Raw genomic sequence first — 18,725 nt, 5'->3', positions numbered from 1 at the left:
GTCAACAAACTGATCAAACTTTTTGTCTTCAAGTGCAACTAGAACAAATCTGGCTGAGATTGTTTTCCTTTTGGACTTTTATGCAAACTTATTGGAACTGAAAAGATATATTGACAACATGGAGAAATGCAGTATATCATGAGATTTACATCTTTACATTACCTTGCAATGTGTACTAAACATCAATTTATAGATGACATGGTCATAATCAGGTAAACAAATCAAATGTAATTGACATTACGTCAGTGAAGGGATCGCTCCGCCCACTGATTCACGTGATCCGGTCATTCAGAACCTTAGACAAAATACGGTACCAATGTCTTGGCAAAACTGTTATGCCACTTATACTAACCTGATATAATTTTTCTATATATAAAATTTTGATACTTTTTAATGGTTTTATTGAATAGTATTATTCAATGTACATTAAAGTATAAAAATATCTGCATTCTTGAACTAATGACGAATGAAACATTTTGCAAGGATCGTGTAATTTCATGTTGACTACAATGAAAAATCTTAAACAGACAAAATATCATTATATCTTACAGATTCAAAGAGAGATTAAATGTATAAAAGTATACAAGTATGTTATGATTGTTTAATTTTCAAATTTAAGTAGCGAAACAAAATCAGTAAAATTGTATTAGTGACAGAATAAAATGTTTTATCATTTTTAGAGTTTTATTAGCAAAATTCAGTTTAGTTTAAATTATACATAAGTTTGTTCATGAATAAATTGATTGTGAAAATTGCCTGCCTTTGCGGCACTTTGTATGATATATAATTATGTATTGCACATTTGATATGATTCACGATAAAATGCAACGTTATATTCTTTAGAATAAGCTTCACATACACCAGACATGATGTTATTGGTATTAGTTCCGTATTAAGCATTTTATCTTAATATATGTATATTGAACTTTTATAGAAATATTCAGGTTCGATTGTTTCACCAAAAAAATTTATTGTATTTACTCATTAAATCTATATCTGCATTTTTTCGGCTGCATTTTTATTGACGTTATGCGTTATAAACGAAAAAAGTAATATTTTCTAGATATTCTGGGACATTATAATATATAATGTGATTATGAAAAAATGGAATGGTAAAAAGCGAATTTGTTTAATCCTTTTTTCCCATGCATTGTGTTATAGCCAGGTTTAATGGTTCGTACCTGCTACAAAACTAATTACCATAGAAATTTATTGACTTTGTGTTTAATGAACTAACTATCTGTCAGTATGTTAGAATATTTGATAGCTTAATACATATACCGATTAAATAGCTTTAAATTGACAGAAAATCTAAATAATTTCAATCTAAATTACCTCTGCACCATTGTCTTATACAAGAAGCTAGTCTAAAGATAATGGTTGACTTCGCAGTGAAACTCATAACGATCGCTGATTGGCTTATCAATGATTGGCAGGCGGCGTAATGTCAATTTTGGTCAAACCTTGTTTTTAGCATGAATACAAACAGTGACGCCTTAAAAGATCAGCTGTTAATTATTCAATTTTATCTTTAATACTTAAAATAATGCACCATTGCTGGTACAAATAGGATTCGAACATTAAATCTGCCGATCTGAAAGAATATCCCTTTACCATTCGAGCACGGTGGACGGTGCTGCATGTACTATATATCTAGAACAAATTAAAAGTATTATCTGTAAACTTTAAGTGATAGTTGTACACCTTTTGAAAGTATGAAACAAATTATTTTGAGGAAGGGTAGCCAAAAAAAAAAAAGAAGAAAAAAAAGAAACATGAAAAAAAGAAAAATGAAAATCATATCACTTGAAGTTGATATATTCAAATGTAAAACGAACACATTTTATTTTATGTCATAGAAACAACATGTACAGCATCAACAGCTGTGTAAAGCTACGAACGATATTTGTACTCAAGTTCTTCAAAAAATAATACAGTATTGAAGATTTCGTTCCTTCTTAAAAAGGGAATACCCACGGGGCTATATTTCATGGGCATTTGAAGTTGTCTTTGCTTCGAATGCGTGCTGCTCACTAGCCATTTCGACAAAGTACACAATATAATGTTTAAGTCCTAATGTTAAATACCAAAATGAATACAAACGTGACCGGGTTTGTCTTACAGTTAAGAAAATATATCACTTTTTTGCTCATCTCAGCGAACAATTGACAGTGGTGATATGAGATATTTCACTCTCTGCCCATCCAGTTACTTTTCATAATATATATGTATCTCACTGATAGAACTCAGAAATTCAATAGTCTGCGTAAAATAGATTATTATAATTTGTACATCTGACGAAAATTTTTTGTCAACATTGCATTGAAAAATCGTCGTCGGTTTTTGAAGGACTAATGAAACCAAAAATGTTTTAAAAGCGTTGCATTCAGTATATGCGTTCTTAAAGTTACGAAAATTAAGCTGGTGTGCACAAAAAGTGGATATATACATGTATATATCGTGTTTATTGTATTATCTTACAATACGGTATCACACACAATAAAGCGCACAATGCCACATTGTTCAACTCTAAAATGTTAACAAAGTGTCTCTCAAAAGAAGTTGATTTTTATCAGGCCCTTTGTAAGTTTTTGTTAAACAAAAGGATAACTATATAATTGAGTGCACATGTACTTCCTCTTTCAAATCAGACCATATTTATCTTTTAAATACAGTTTTGCAGTTCACAATATTTGCTACTGTTTAAAACATTAAAATAATTTGTTCTAGCATGGCTTGTTATCCATTTTGCTTCGCAAGTCTTATTCTTGTCATTAATGCTGTGTTCACTAGCGAAGACATTAATTACAAGAATGAAGTCACGTTAAAAGAAGTGCTTTCTAAAATGGAAATAATGCAACAAATGATATCAGGACTGACTGTGGCAGAACGGAAATTAATCCAGTCTGTGAGTTTACTGATCGGCAATACAACACAATGTCAGTCACAGATTGCGGAACTGATGAAGAAAATTGAAGAGTTAAAGCTATCTGATGAAGAAAACAAACAGAACATTGCAGCATTAGAAAAGACAATGGAAACTTTGATTGAATCTAATGGTCAGCACCTTCGCATAAGTACCGATACTGTTAACCAGAAGGGTGAGACAAACAGTTCAAAAAGTATAGTAAGAGGTCAGTAAGTTGGCATTTTTAGCTTTATATGCGGGAACTAGTTAAGAAAATACTATTACTTTAAATGCTGTGTACTTGCGATTTCTTTAGTTACATATTTATCATAAGAACCTTACACCGGCCGCCGGTTTAGACCAGAACATCTAGCTCGTGGGTTGCTGTCAACGGCGGCAACGAAATTTTTCAAATAGTAAATCTCATGTCTGACATGCAAAAAACAACAAAAACAACAACAAAAACACGTGCGTTAAGTCCCTAATGAGTGTTTAATGTTTCTTTATGTTATATATAAGAGGATAACAGGTAACCAAAATGAATTAAAATAACAATAGACCATCTGAAGATCACTGGTAAAATAATTGAAAATCTTTTACAAAAGCATTAAAGCATATGATCCGCCATACCATCATTTTAAATTGTCATGAAGTGTTTTTAATTTGTATTTTCAGAAAAGCGTCATCAGCCGGTATCGGTTTCATTTGCCGCGTACTTAGACCACGTGAAAGAGCAGGTAGGATATAACCAACCCATTGTTTACAATAAAGTTCTTCAGAACGAGGCTGGCGCATATAGTGTGAATACCGGTATGTGTTCTATTATCTATTTGCTTTACTACTTGCAATATCAATGAATCTTTATTATTGAAATTTATTACATGCTTTTCGGTGGTCTTTAGAAATATATCAGTGAAATTTAAAACTCATGTTTCACTGTTTGAAACAGTGAAAATATTAATTTGATATTTTTCACTGCTTTGAGTTTTAGCCTCGTTACTTTGTTTCAGTGTTATACCAGCGTGCACAGTACTGAGGACCAACTAAATGACGTGACGTCGTAAATGATATGACGTTGCATCATTATTTGGCGCTCTTGTCATTTTGTATTAGCTTAATATGACTTTTTATACGTTTCTTTGCATAAAATAAAAAGAAAACTTGTTAGGTTTTGCGCAAGATCGAAATATATTTCATCTCGTGAACACTCGCGAAGTACACTTCTTGGTGCTCACTATATTTCGATTTTACACTGAACTAAACAAATATCCTCTTTATAATCTATATAGTATTTATCTTGAAATAAACAATATTAAAACAATCTATTATAACGATGATTGCCCTTTCTATAGCATTTTAACATTTTAAATTTTAAAGCTGAATTTGATGGTATTATATTATGAATACAATATCTAGATCTATATATATTACACAAAACATGTAAATCATATGTGTTTCGTATGGTTTGAATACGTGAACATGTCTTATTTCATATGTAAAATGACACATGTTAAACCAAGACAACATGAAAAATGTATTTAAACAAAAGCATCGTAAAGTTATGATTATGATATGTTTTTTAATATGAATAAGTTCTTATAAATTAAATATAAGTGACCATTCATGTACTTTTTAATATATTAACTGGATAATGCATGTATTGTTTGCAAGTTTTGCTCTTTGAAATGTCTTACCTTTTTTATTGTTGTAAGGAGGTTCTGCTATACACGTAAAAATATTTGCCATCAGATTAAATGACTTTGAACTATAAGAAAAACATATGATATTCGTACATATCAATATGAAAAGCATGTGTCTACACCGCATGTTAAATATACGGTGTACACAATATGTTTCTCACCATATGTAAAGCAAGTGTTTTACATACGTTTAACAAGTAGTGCATTTTTGTCAGTTTATGTACACTGTATTTCTTATATACTTATAAATGAAATATTGATATTTTATATTGATGAAATAAAATGTGTATTTTCATTTCCCGTATTTTCAATATGAAAAATCATGTTTCATTGCAGTGAAACATATTTTCCGGGTTATTTCATCTAAAATCAGCCAATACACAAAATGTAAGGGAAAGTCTTTCAAATTGTAATGTCATAAAAGAGAAAAATGTTTATAATAAACAACAAAATTTCATCTTGTGGTACGAAAATTATAATATTTCACCCGTGGCAACCTCCATTCACGTAATATGTATTTCCATACCACCCAATGAAAATAGATCCTGTACTTATAAGAACAAAATTTGAATATGCTGTAATACGAGTATATTCAGAATAACGACGTAAATTAATATAATTATTAAAATACGCGATTATTTTACACGTATGTTGGGTAATAACTGTTAGTCCGTTATCAATGTATCACCATGTTCAAGAATTTTATTTGATAGTTTTAAGATGTGACTTTCTTCGTTCCTTTAAATCCACATTTAGATTTCTGTAGTTTGGATGCAAATATCAGAATGTTAAATTTCGTTATTTTAACAGTTATATAATGAAGAATAATAACATTTTTAAACTTCATGCAAACGATCCTTTGAAAATTTCAGATTTATTTACGTATTTCAGGAATATTTCGTGTACCAGTTTCCGGTGTGTACCTCTTGTCATGGTCTATAACAGCAAGAAGGTTATCTGGAAAGGAAACCCACGAAATCTGGGTGAAACTTATGGTTAACGGTGTCCGTAAGGTATATAACAACGTTGTATTGTATATTATTGTACTCTATTGTATTGTGTATTGTATTGTATTTATTGTATTGTATTGTATTGTATTGTATTGACATCGTAATTTTTTATAACACTGAATTAAAAATGTCGTACATTTACATTGGGAAAAATGATGTATTTCAAGCATATATATTCCGTTTTATGTTAATAACACTGAGATGTTTCTATGGTTTTTTTTTCTTCAGTTTGACGCGGCAGCTGAAAGTCAATTTGCTAGAGATGATAACCAAGGCAGCAGCACGATTGTTATACGTCTGAATGAAAGAGACGAAGTCTGGATCGCCTTGCATGTAGGCTCTGGTGTCTTTGGTGACAATGATGAGAGAACAACTTCATTTACCGGTGTCTTGCTATATTAATTATGAACTTCACGTTTTCCCACCAAAACTATTGGCAATATTTCAGTCACTAATGAAATAAGGATTAATGTTTGTTTTAGTTTAGCTTTAATCAAGTGTCATGTGATCGATTATGAGTTTGTCGACCGGGGCCGAGCACGTGCAAAAATTTAAACAATGACGTTACATTAACCGTCATAAAAACAGCTAGCTGTAAAGTGAAAGTGATCATTACCACACCGTGCAATTAAATGGGTAGACAACCGTTCAACGCGTGAAAATACTCGTAGTCATTAACATTCGCGGAGATTCATTTCTCGCTACATTGTTTTGCCACAGACCGAAAACACGACAGAATACCTTATTGATAAGTGTATGTATCACGGGGGCGGAAGTGTTACACGAAGGATGGAGTTCTTATGATAACTTGTTCAGGAGTTCTTGTGATAACTGTCACGGAGTTCGTCGGAAAACATCTGTATATACTACAAAAACACTCGTCAAAAATGGTTATTTTCATCTTTCCAAAATGAGTGTAGGTGCTAAATTAAACTTTAATGATTAAGCTTGTCTTACATCTTGTATTATGTGTCAAAAACTAATTCACAGGCTATTTTTCATCGCCTCCTGCTTCAAATCTGGTAGTTTTGAGTAAAATTTCCAAATCATTTGCCAATTCACAAGTATTGACCGGTTTATTTCTGGTCTTCATCCTTGCCATACATAATTACCTAATTATAATGCAAAATTGCAAACATAAAGCACTGGCTAACAGATTTATACCCGATTTTTCAAATGTCCCGGAGTTCTTGTGATAACTCTGAAAATGTCACAGAGTTCTTATGATAACTTTTGTTATTGGCAGTGTGTTTCTTGCGCTAAATCACGGCACGTTTTGGCGTTTATTATCATTCAATAAGATTGTAAATCATTATGTAATGCAGTACGATCATCCTTTGCACAAAAATGTGGATAAAACGTTGGTCTTAAGTGTCTTCAAAGGATAAATAGGTGATAGGCTATCATAGGCTATCATCTACAGTAACATTGAACCAGCGGCCACTGATACTCAGCAGTATAATGGCTTAAACCACAAAACAAAAATGTATCAAAACGTACACGTTGTTCTCAGTTTAAGCAACCATCTTTCTTAAGCAGACAATATATAGGCATGCTTCCCTTACCTAAGGGCTAAGTAATTTGTATCATTTTATACCATAATAAATAAGTATATAACCAGGATGATTTCCACTTATGTCCTAAAAAGTACGATACATGATAAAAACTCAACTGCGGTTGGCTCTAACTACCGATCTCTCGAAAAAATTTGAACTGTCCCTCCAGGTTCCAGATTTACCTGGAATGGGATTTCAGTTATTGTGCACGGGCATTCAAACTAGAATTCCACAGGTGTTGCTTGTAAGTGTCGCAAGTTCTCTAATGTAACTTAAAACAACAGACAAAACTTTGAAACATATTAATCGCTGTACTATTATAACTGATGTTTTACATAGAAAACAAATGTTTCTCAGATTGATGCAGTAACAAAGATGCTTAACTGAGAGAAAAAAAAGACTGTATGCCTGGATGAAAATGATAAAGGCCAGAAAACTGCTAGGGGCCAGAAACAGCTAGGAAACCAGTACATAAATCCTTTTTCCAGTCTACGAAATCTGCGTCAAACAAAAAAATACTATGAAAAAGAAACGCGGGTATAAAAAATAATATCTCTTGAGCTAAAATTCACTCAAAACCAACATTATATATCCTATTTTTTGCGCAAAGGATGAGCGTACTACATTTCATAATGATTTACAATCTCAATGAATAATAAAAAAACGCTAAAACGTGCCGTGATTTAGCGCAAGAAACACACTGCCAATAACAAAAGTTATCATAAGAACTCTGTGACATCTTCAGAGTTATCACAAGAACTCCGGGACATTTGAAAAATCGGGTATAAATCTGTTAGCCGGTGCTTTATGTTTGCAATTTTGCCCTATAATTAGGTAATTATGTATGGCAAGGATGAAGACCAGAAATAAACAGGTCAATACTTGTGAATTGGCAAATAATTTGGAAATTTTACTCAAAACTACCAGATTTGAAGCAAGAGGACGTAAAAATGGTCTGTGAATTAGTTTTTGACACATAATACAAGATGTAAGACAAGCTTAATCATTAAAGTTTAATTTAGCACCTAAAACTCATTTTGGAAAGATGAAAATAACCATTTTTGACGAGTGTTTTTGTAGTATATACAGATGTTTTCCGACGAACTCCGTGACAGTTATCACAAGAACTCCTGAACAAGTTATCATAAGAACTCCATCCTTCGTGTAACACTTCCTCCCCCGTGTGTATGCACTTGTGCTATGTTTTTGTTTATTTATACTTTATATATACTTTGTAATTTTAATCACATGCATGTAATATGCCATGCTTAAATAAATAAACTTGTACACTTGGTTAAGTGCGGCGTTATACGAAGAAAGGTATATATGGACCGAAACAACTTTTTTTTATTTACACTGCCGGCCCGTCACTTTGCAATGGTTGCAATTGTATGCATGCACTGCAGTGACATCTGCTACAATAATTCTGCCGTTCTTCTATGACATATTTGACGTGTTTTGTGTTCATGTTACATGTCAAAGGAAACTTAAATTTAAAAGAAATAAAAGAGAGAAGACAAAAAGATAAACAAAAGAAAAGGACAGAAATATAATCAGCAACCTTACTCGAACCCCAAGCGGCAATATAAATTAATTTATTCCAATACACATACAATATTTACAATGTTAAAATAACAAACTAATCTGCTGAATGATTTATAATAAATATAAAACAGATAAATTAGATAATTTTATGATGATATCCCAACCAATTATTAGCTAGAGTATATGCATATATTCTTAGTGAAAAAGTGAAATCAGCGAAGAGATGAGATGATTAAAACAATGGCAGAGGATCTAATTGGATTGATAACAAGTTCGTAAATAATTTCGGGTAATTTCGTGACTTTTCGTGTCATATAAATATTATGTTTAAGCGTTTACAAATCAGGAATAACGGTAGATATCACCGATCGCTTTACTCAGTCGCTATCAAATGGAATACTGATAAGATAAATTATAAGATTGAATTGAAAAGAATACGGCGGGCAAAAATCACATAAAACTATGTAAACCTTGTTTGGGAGAAAAAAATGGAACTAAGTGCTCTTAATATGGCAACATCAGCAGAGTGCGACATCACATCAGATCAGGTTTTCTCTTATTTAGTTATAATCAACATTTTACTGCTTTTTACTGGAACATGTATTATAAATGAATATAAAAATATTTCTTATCTCTTTATTAAAGTGTATATATTTTAGCTGCAACAATTATTATTCTGACTTTGAAAAATTATACTACCAAAATGCTGATGAATATTTAAGGAACACGGTAGTACATTGCTTTAAAAAACAAACGGTTAATGTATTAACGCATCGCGAAATGGTTAAAACCCTCTTTTAAATGCCTTATTCAGTTCATTATGTTAAAAAACACATTTTATGTTAAAACTTATTTTTCAAGAATCAACCAATTAATTTTATTTAATGATAATAAAAATATTTCATAAAATATAGTAATGTACAATAGAAGGTAATGTTTTCCTACAAGTCGGTAACTGTTGTTTTACAAATGTCAGATGATGAGAAGTTATGTGCAGCTAGAGCGGAACTCGTACCTTTGACTTTTCCGCGACTGTACCGACTGAGCTATGCGGCCGCTTAAACATCCCCTTCCCTAGTTAGTGACCTTGACACGACCGCTACTAATCTGTTCTTAAAAATGGAACTTAACATTCTTAATATGAAGATATGGGGAACCAGACTTATAAATATGACTGTATAATTTTTTTACGAATATCAAACATTTGAACAAACACTAAATCATAAAATATTTATGACATAACCTTAAAAGAAGAGATATTATATTACGACGATATTATACGAAACAATTGTTGAAAAGTTATAACAAGTTTGTAACAGCTTGGCTGAAACATAGCTTCTACTACTAATATTATTGCTTCTATGCTACTAGTGTAGCTGCTCCTGTTACTGCAACATAACTACAAGTATCAGCAACAATAAAAGTCAGAGCAGCAGCCAGATTGTGTTTTGAAACATTATAAACATAACGATACTTATGTTGAAGCCTGCAACTTTGATCCTTAACATCATAATCTTTCAGATGTGAGCTGTATCCGGCGATATACTTGTTTTAAAGCTAAAACTATAAGCTGTTATATTGTAGTATCATGAATCGTTAAATCTTTAAAATATAATTTTGAATCATTTGGTCAATGATAATTTGTGTGTACACTGTAAGTCAGAAAAACATGTTGATCATGTAGGAAGTGTGAAAAAAGAAAAATTTCATTTTTTTTTCATTTATAAGTCATAAGCTATAATTATGCATATAGCCAGTGCAGCATTTGTACATTTAAGACAAAATATGTCTTTGAAATATGTCATTTTAATGATAGAGAAAAATTATGTAATCCGCAGTATATTATACACTTGTGAGATAAGGACATATACACTAATATACACTAATGTTTTAAATAAATCATTTTAAATTGCAACACTTTAGATCTAAAATTAAGTAATGACTGAGGTGCTTATTTACATTAAGTTAACACAGTTTTAGATCAAAGTAAAGTATAAAAAAACTTTTATTACATGTTAAAGTGGCCATAAATATACATTTTACTCTTTTAAAACTAGAGACACATGTAGACATATCCAGCACAGAAATAACCCTGATAACAGTACTTCCGGGTTGAATTTGTTGTGTACTCAATGTACATGAAAATGGTTTTACGAAATTTACACTTAGTACGATATCTTTGAGGTAATGTTGAAATTCTCGGCCATTGTTAGTACAATATTAGAGCTTATATCTTATTTCTTTAAAAACTTTCAATTGAAACAATCATTCCTAAAACGATATATATAAAAAAAGAAATGTTATTGGATATTGAACCTATAAATAAATTCATTATAAGATAAAACCTCTCCGTCAGATGATTCAAGGCAATCTACTAGTATTTAATTACACACCATTCTTCTCTCAGCTTTATGCTCTAGTAAAGTACAACTTTCGTGGACCACCTTGCCCACTCCATCTATGTGCAACAACCGGTTGATATTAATGTGCTTAATCTTTTAACGTTTCTTAACTTCCTGGTTTATCGCGTGAATCGATTGATAAGTTATCGGAGCTTTTTTATTTTTCCTATTTTGAAGAGACATGGTTTTGTCATTGTATGTCTACAATGTTTTTGACACTTTAAGACTTCAGATAAATTGATACTTCAAATCAGATGATAACATTGGTAAAAAAATACATACGCTCGTCGTATCTTGTCACGTTTTGTAATTTTCATTAAATAACTAATTATATGCGCGACAAGTATGTACAAAAAACAATTAACAATGATATCAACTCACCTTAACCCTAAACTTGATTTTAAAGAATGTATTTATTGACAAAATTCCTTATTTATATTAAATGATAAAGAACGTAAATTAAAGTGACTGATATGGAATAAATATAAAAAATTATAAGTGCAGTGTTCAAGTTCTTATGTACTGCACTTCTTCTCAACAAGATCGACAATCCTATGAAGTTTCAAGCCAATAGCTTTTAAAGTGTAAGAGAATTGGTGCGGACAAAAATAAAGCATGGAAATTAACAAAGGGTAATAACTCAAAAATCATGAAGTACAGAGTACCAGTTATTGTGCAAGGCATTTTTGCTCAGTGAGATCTTTTACGTTTTATAGTCCATAGTTTTTATAGTTCATGAGAAATGGCTCGGACAAAAATAAAGTATGACAATTAACAAAGTGCAAGAACTCAACAAATAAGACTTTCAGGGCGCCATAAAAAGTACTTTAAGTCTCTTGGTAACATCCTGACACTATAATGTTTAATCCAGCAGTTACTTTCGGATACAAGCAATTCTTTTTAACACAAGTAGCATTTTCAAATTGCATTTAGATTGAAAATAGTTCTACCAGATTGTTGCTTATTTCTGAAGATGCTTTTAGGACAGTCTAACACAGGAAAACTAGAATACCCAACTAAACAAATTATCAACTATGCATTATAGCTTCGCTTCACAAAGATGCATTTAAAAAGGGAATACTGGACTAATTGATGCTTGATGGTTTGGGTATAGATTCTCTCCGTAAAGGTGGAAGAAGGCTGTTTATTATAACATCTACATACTTTATTTCAAACTAGAACAAAGTCAATAAGTACTGTTTTCATGATATTGATTTCTCTTAATGTATACTCTAAATGGAAATATTATGGAATAGTAAAAATTTATATGCACCCCCTCCACAACAAAAAAGAATAATGTACGTTTAAAGTAATTAAAAGAAAATGGAAATTGTTCATAATGTTGTATTACGATATATTCAGGCTGACAGTAAGATTATCTTTGCGGCGATTGATTTAGGAACTTCCTATTCTGGATGGGCATTTGCTTCCAAGACAGATCTAGACAGAAACTCTACCATATATGTAAAGTCTTGGTACTCAACATACACCTCAAATTCAACAGGAAAAACATCCACATGTGCTTTGATAAAACCAGATGGTGAAACTCTGGACTCATTTGGGTATGAGGCAGAGAGCAGATATGATGACTTAGTAACAAAGAAACAACACCAGGCATATTTCTTCTTCAAAAACTTCAAAACTGGTCTCTATGGAAAATATTACCAGGTATAATTAATATTTTGTTACTTGCAATTTTGTAGTATCGTGATGTATGTAACATATACCGTACAATTTACCGAATGTGTTCTTAGTTTGGCCTTATCAGAAACAAAAACAAACTTATTTTTACAACCTTACAAATGTAAAAAAAAACCACTAGAGAAGAATAAACAAGAAACACATTTCAAACCTTTGTTGTGTCAATCATTATCATATATCTTGGGTAAAAAACAACATTTACACGTAAAACAAATTTACCCTTTCAATCATTATATATCATTTTAATGTATTATACTTCAAATTCATCAATGTTGTAAATGTTCACTGTTCATTCTACCTGTCTATCTATTGCGTTAACTCTTTGATCTGCATCGAATTCGTAGAGAAAAATTCGCGGATAAGAAAAACATATCAATCTGTTCTCATAAGTTGCAGCCGTATGCACAGACATTCTTAAAGTTCCTTTTGTCTGATCATGATTTATGCATGGTCAAAATTTACACTTTTCAGCCGCTGAACACTGGGATGAAGCTTGTTGACCAAATGGGAAGAGTTCTTCCAGCAATAAACGTATTTTCAGCCAGTATTCGGTTTTTAGCCGAGGATATGTTCAGTGATTTAAAAAGAAGATTTCAAGATATAAGACCCGGAGATATTAGATGGGTTATTACTGTTCCTGCCATCTGGACAGACCAAGCAAAATATTTGATGAGAGAATCTGCATTACAAGTAAGGTTCTTTTCACAACAAAAATGTTTACTATATGGGAAGATTAACATTTTACCCTAACATTTGCATAATCCTTGTCGATCATTGATTCAAGTTATTTTTGTATTTATTATCGAACACCAATAAAGGTTATACTATGCTCATTTGTTCGTTTAAATTATTAGCTGAATAACTGCTATAATGGGGAATAGCCAATGATTAATAACGATTAAATATTAAACCTGCTTTAGACATAAAAAGACTGCCTAGCTCTATTTAACGATACCGATAACTTACGAATTTTATACAGAGAAATTACCATTGGTCACGCGGTTTATTGATAGTTTGTGTGTAACAAAATAATGACTTGAATGACATTTTCCTACACTCACCATTCACACATTTGGATGGACATAATGCCACTTTAGGCCATGGGTTAAAATGTGAATAAAAATTAAAACAAAGATCAACCAAAAAGGTTGGCATTCATTGACAACATCTCTCAACAAAAAACAGTAACAAATGACCACCGGCAAGGACAGCAAACAAAATCTGGAGTAGACACAAAGGTGAAGTATGGACGGAGAGTTACTATAAATAATTCAAAATAGTAATTGCACTTTTCATTATCTCTCATGAACAGACTTAACCAAAGAATGCAATTTTCACTTTTATGCAACTGTTTATATTGTTCCCAAGTGGTGTCCTCTTTTCAAGATTTTTAACCAAAAAATTAAAACTATACAATGTATATAGATTTACGAGTCAAATGTCACGATTTACTTTAACCTACGCTATTTTATTCAGATTTTATTTGTTTTAGGCAGGATTATTACCAGACAGTATAATTATAGCTCTTGAGCCAGAAGCTGCGTCAGTTTATTGTCGGCAACTTGATGTGTGTGCTATTAATAGAGACTCGGGTGTTGCTTTATCTTCCCTGAAGATTGGAAGTAAATACCTCGTGCTGGATGCTGGAGGTAAATAAAAAAAAAGTTTATATTTTTTTTAATTCAAGCAAAAGTGGGGTGCGTAGCGTATTAATCATTTACAAAATGGATTAGCATTCTACATGTATCTATTTCGAGAGACGAAGAAAATGATTTAGCCATGCCACTTGGTTATATATATTACAAAAAGGTTAATTCAAATTTGAATATTATTTTCCTTTAAAAAGGGCCACTGAGCCACACTATTTATTGTTGTTTTTTTTTAATGGGTATGCCTCCTTTTAGTGGCCTGCTACAGTTTCTAAATGAATACTAATATGCCATTTAGCTGAGTGATTTTTTGCATTTGTCTTGCGCTTGGCAATTGGTACGAATATAGTGGTTAAGTATTTTGTTTACTTTTTGCTACCTTCACAATTGTTTTTCAATATTCAGTGTTAATTTCTCCAAGTGATAAGCACCGTTGAATGTTTAAATAAAGACACAATCAAACACATATTTGCCCTTTCTATAGATAACACAATAATTTCTGTTTTGGAATGTTGATAAGAAATTGTAATTTGTATCTTTAATTAAATCTCATAATTTTGTTTCTCAAATTTATTTAACTAGAAGAATTTCTCTTCAGGCGGAACAGTAGATTTAACAGTACATGAAGTCGCCTCATCGAAAACTGTAAAACAAATAGTGACCGCAAGTGGGAATGTACACGGCGGAAATGCAGTGAATAAGGAGTTCGAAAAATTCTTGAGAACCACTCTATCTGATGAAAAGTATGAGCAGTTTAAACGAATAGAAACTGATGATTGGTTGTATTTAATGGGTGAATTTGAATCCAAAAAGAAATCGTTTAACCCTAAAGAACAAGATCATGTAAATATGAGATTTCCGCATAGTTTTAAAGGGATATATGAATCAAACAAACGTAGCTCGATTTTGAAAAGAATAATAAAAACTAAAAGTTTAGATGATGCTTTCAGAGAGATAGATACTGGCAATGAAATCACTCTGAAAAGGGACAAGATAACTTTCACATCACACTTTTTCAGCAATTTTTTCAAACTGGCAACATTAAAGGCAATACATGAAATCAAAAAAATAATTGAGAAAATGCAGGGAGAAACACTTTCCTGCATATTAATGGTAGGTGGCTTCTCTGAATGTATCCTTCTGCAACAAGCTGTTAAAACTGAATTTCCCGACATTCCTGTTGTTGTACCAGTAGAAGCTTCGACTGCAGTGCTGAAAGGTGCAGTTTTGTATGGATATTATCCGCCTGTTATTTCAGAGAGAATTGTGAAATATACATATGGTGTTTCAGGGAGTGCTGAATTCATTCCAGGTGCACATCCAATAGAGAAGCGTGTCGTCACTGATAACGGAGTGCGTTGTAAAGATATTTTCTTTAAACACGTGACTAGAGGAGAATTAGTTAAAACTGGAGAGTCTCAACGCACGAAATTGTTTGTTCCACAGTATCGAGATCAAAGGACAGTAAAATGGGATATATGTGCATCAAAACTTGAAAATCCAAGGTATACTACAGACAAAGACTGTCATGTTATTGGCAGAGTCACATTAAACTTATCTGGTACAGATGATGCGACGAATAATCAACTTGAAGTATCTTTTGCGTTTGGAGGGACAGAAATAGTTGTTACTGCAAAAGAAGTTAAGACAGGGAAAATAGTTAAATCAGTAGTCAGTTTTCTTGAATAAAATAATCAGGAAATAATATTAAGCTATTAGATCTCCATAATTGGTTCAAACTGTAAAACAAAACAAGAATAAAGATCAACAAGGCAAAGGCAACGTTCACAGGACGCGGCGCCAGACACACTTAAAAAACCTGGAGCGGACATAAGGGTGAAAGGAGTGAGACATGTAATGTAAAATAATATCAACTTAAACGGGCCCATAAGGGAATTAAAGGTGAAAAGGTGGGAGGTTAAAAATGGGTGAGGGGGGGGGGGGGTGAGAAAATACCTACCTTCATCGACAATCCAACAGTACAGACATCACAAAACATGTAAACATCCAAAACAATGACCAATACAGACATGACCAAGTTTACGTAGGTGTGAACCTTGGTACATATTACCGTTGAAGGGTTATCTTTAGGATTTAATATATATTATACAAAACCGAACACAATCCAGTAATGTCAATAACACAACAGAATGTGTTTCTCTTGTTGTTAAATTCAGTTTTGTAATCATATACAAATCAAAACCAATGAAGATTATTAAAGATTTTGCTGAACGATTGAGATCAATATTTGCATGAAATGCAACAACTTGGAACTACTTATATCGATATTACAACAGTATTACTGGTAGCAAAATAATAATTCTTAACCGCATGCTGTCGCAAAAAAAACAACATTCAAATGTATAGCAATTTCTCTGACTCGTCAAAAAGCATTTACTATGCTCAATCTTAACGAGCCCGAGTGCGACATAATTCCGTTGTGCCGTAATGTAGAGGTGCTTATCAAAAGAAGAACTATAGCAAAAATCAGATATAATATCATAAACTTTAACTGATATCATAACGTTCATATCTTCACCTTGAATAGTGCGAAATTAAATTTATCCATATATTCTTCTTTATGTGCTGTTACTAAGATTTCTTTACCATTTAAACTGAATCTTAACATCATTTAAATAACCTTTGTACCAGATTTCAAGGAAATTTGGGTTAAAAATATCACATCTATAGTATTAACAAGGTTTTCCCATATTTGTGATGTGTGATTTATTGTTTGAAAATTTTACCTTTAGAATGTAAACAAGGGTTTTCCATATTTGGACTATGTGACCTAGCTTTCAACCCTCGCCGAACCATCAAATTACATGTTTATTGGATACATAATCTTTAATACACAAAGATCAACATGGCAAGGCGATGAATTTATACTACCACAAAACCTATTTGAACTTATTATTCTATGTAACTTTAAGTAAATTTAAATGATGAGAAGCCACGCAATTGTCTATTTCAAAAAACTTTTATTACAGAGGTCATAAACGGAGTTCAGGTGAAATCAAAATTGAAAAACATAAAAACATTTATCGAGCAGTTGGAAGTCAAAGATAAACAATATCTTGAAACGCCTATTCCTTTTAATGAAAACAAGAATATGCCGTGCGCCAAAAAACATGGTTTAGTTCAAAACGTTAAGTATTTAAAGGAAAATGTCTTATAAGTAAACGACTAAAAAGAAAATATAAAAGCCTTTGTCATAAAAACTATTTAAAAAATAACGGGATTAAATCAGCTTATCCATACCTACCGGTGATGGTAAACGCAATATCACAAAACCGCTTTCTTATTATTTTAAAATAAGCAGATTAAGACTTGATCTTAAAGGGACTCCACTGAGGTTTTTTGACAAGATTGGGTTTAGACCACAAATCTTTGTGCAAAATGTCAGATCATTCGCGCACTTCTTTTTTCCAGAATAATTATTCAAATTGTAAAAAATGACCAAAAATGAAAAGCGTTCAAACGCTTTTCACTCAAATTGGGCTAACGAAAGATAAAAAAAGAAATACGATTTTCAATTTATTTCATAGTATATTTCTTAACTATCTTTGCATATATTTCTGTTTAAAGTGTCCCAGCTCAATTATGTAAGAAATTCAAATGTTATGTTTTTAGGCTTTTAAACCTCAGTGGAGTCCCTTTAATCAATTAGTATAGCTATAGTTTAAATTATCCGTTACAAACGTAACAGTCTGACTGCTTTTAGTTTTATCTTGTAACCAACAAAATATTGTAGCAAACAGACATCTTGATTTCATTATTTAAGTGACATTATGTCCATTCAAGTGTTACTGTTTAGAGAAATAAGAGTAAGTTTACAATATTCTAATATTTGTTTTAAAATCCATATTGTACGTTTAGTGAATATTGAATAGCCCACGTGGAAACTTACATTTCTAAATAGTTTTCGAAATGTATCAGTTACGCTCAGTTGTTAAAAGATCTGGGCTCTAGACAGATTTTATATTTTATCCTAAACATTTCTAATTATTAGTCACCATTAAAGTAGTCAATCTTTTGACCTATATATTTGATCCAACTCAACTTGATACGTAAAAAAATAGCATAATGTCCTTTTAAGCGTCTACGCTGCTAGCGTTACTATTCTTAGTCGATTTTAAATAAAAACTAATTTCCCGACATGTAAATTATAAATTTAAACGTGTGCACCAAAAACATTTCTATGATTATCATTAATTTTAAAGATTTACGTCAACGATGTAAATTTTACTATCA

The 18,725-nt window shown here is 31.7% G+C and overlaps 2 protein-coding genes across 2 annotated transcripts; both read left to right on the top strand.

Moving 5' to 3' along the window:
• Nucleotides 1-2,651: 2,651 nt before the first annotated feature.
• Nucleotides 2,652-6,093, top strand: LOC132717884 (uncharacterized). Its single transcript, XM_060701459.1, has 4 exons — nucleotides 2,652-3,134; nucleotides 3,584-3,718; nucleotides 5,500-5,621; nucleotides 5,847-6,093. Exons 1-4 carry the CDS (start codon nucleotides 2,732-2,734, stop codon nucleotides 6,018-6,020), a joined length of 834 nt encoding a protein of 277 aa, XP_060557442.1. The 5' UTR covers nucleotides 2,652-2,731; the 3' UTR covers nucleotides 6,021-6,093.
• A 3,010-nt stretch (nucleotides 6,094-9,103) lies between these two features.
• LOC132717890 (heat shock 70 kDa protein 12A-like) lies at nucleotides 9,104-16,402 on the top strand. Its single transcript, XM_060701469.1, has 5 exons — nucleotides 9,104-9,267; nucleotides 12,484-12,789; nucleotides 13,294-13,512; nucleotides 14,315-14,471; nucleotides 15,070-16,402. The coding sequence occupies exons 1-5, from the start codon at nucleotides 9,208-9,210 to the stop codon at nucleotides 16,158-16,160; spliced, it is 1,833 nt and encodes a 610-aa protein (XP_060557452.1). The 5' UTR covers nucleotides 9,104-9,207; the 3' UTR covers nucleotides 16,161-16,402.
• Nucleotides 16,403-18,725: the final 2,323 nt, after the last annotated feature.

This window comes from Ruditapes philippinarum, unplaced genomic scaffold, assembly GCF_026571515.1.
Source record: "Ruditapes philippinarum isolate M1 unplaced genomic scaffold, ASM2657151v2 ctg1424_1_1_1_1, whole genome shotgun sequence".
Classification (NCBI taxonomy): domain Eukaryota; kingdom Metazoa; phylum Mollusca; class Bivalvia; order Venerida; family Veneridae; genus Ruditapes; species Ruditapes philippinarum.
Note: the sequence above shows the minus strand (reverse complement) of the source record. Positions and strands in the feature narration are given on the sequence as shown.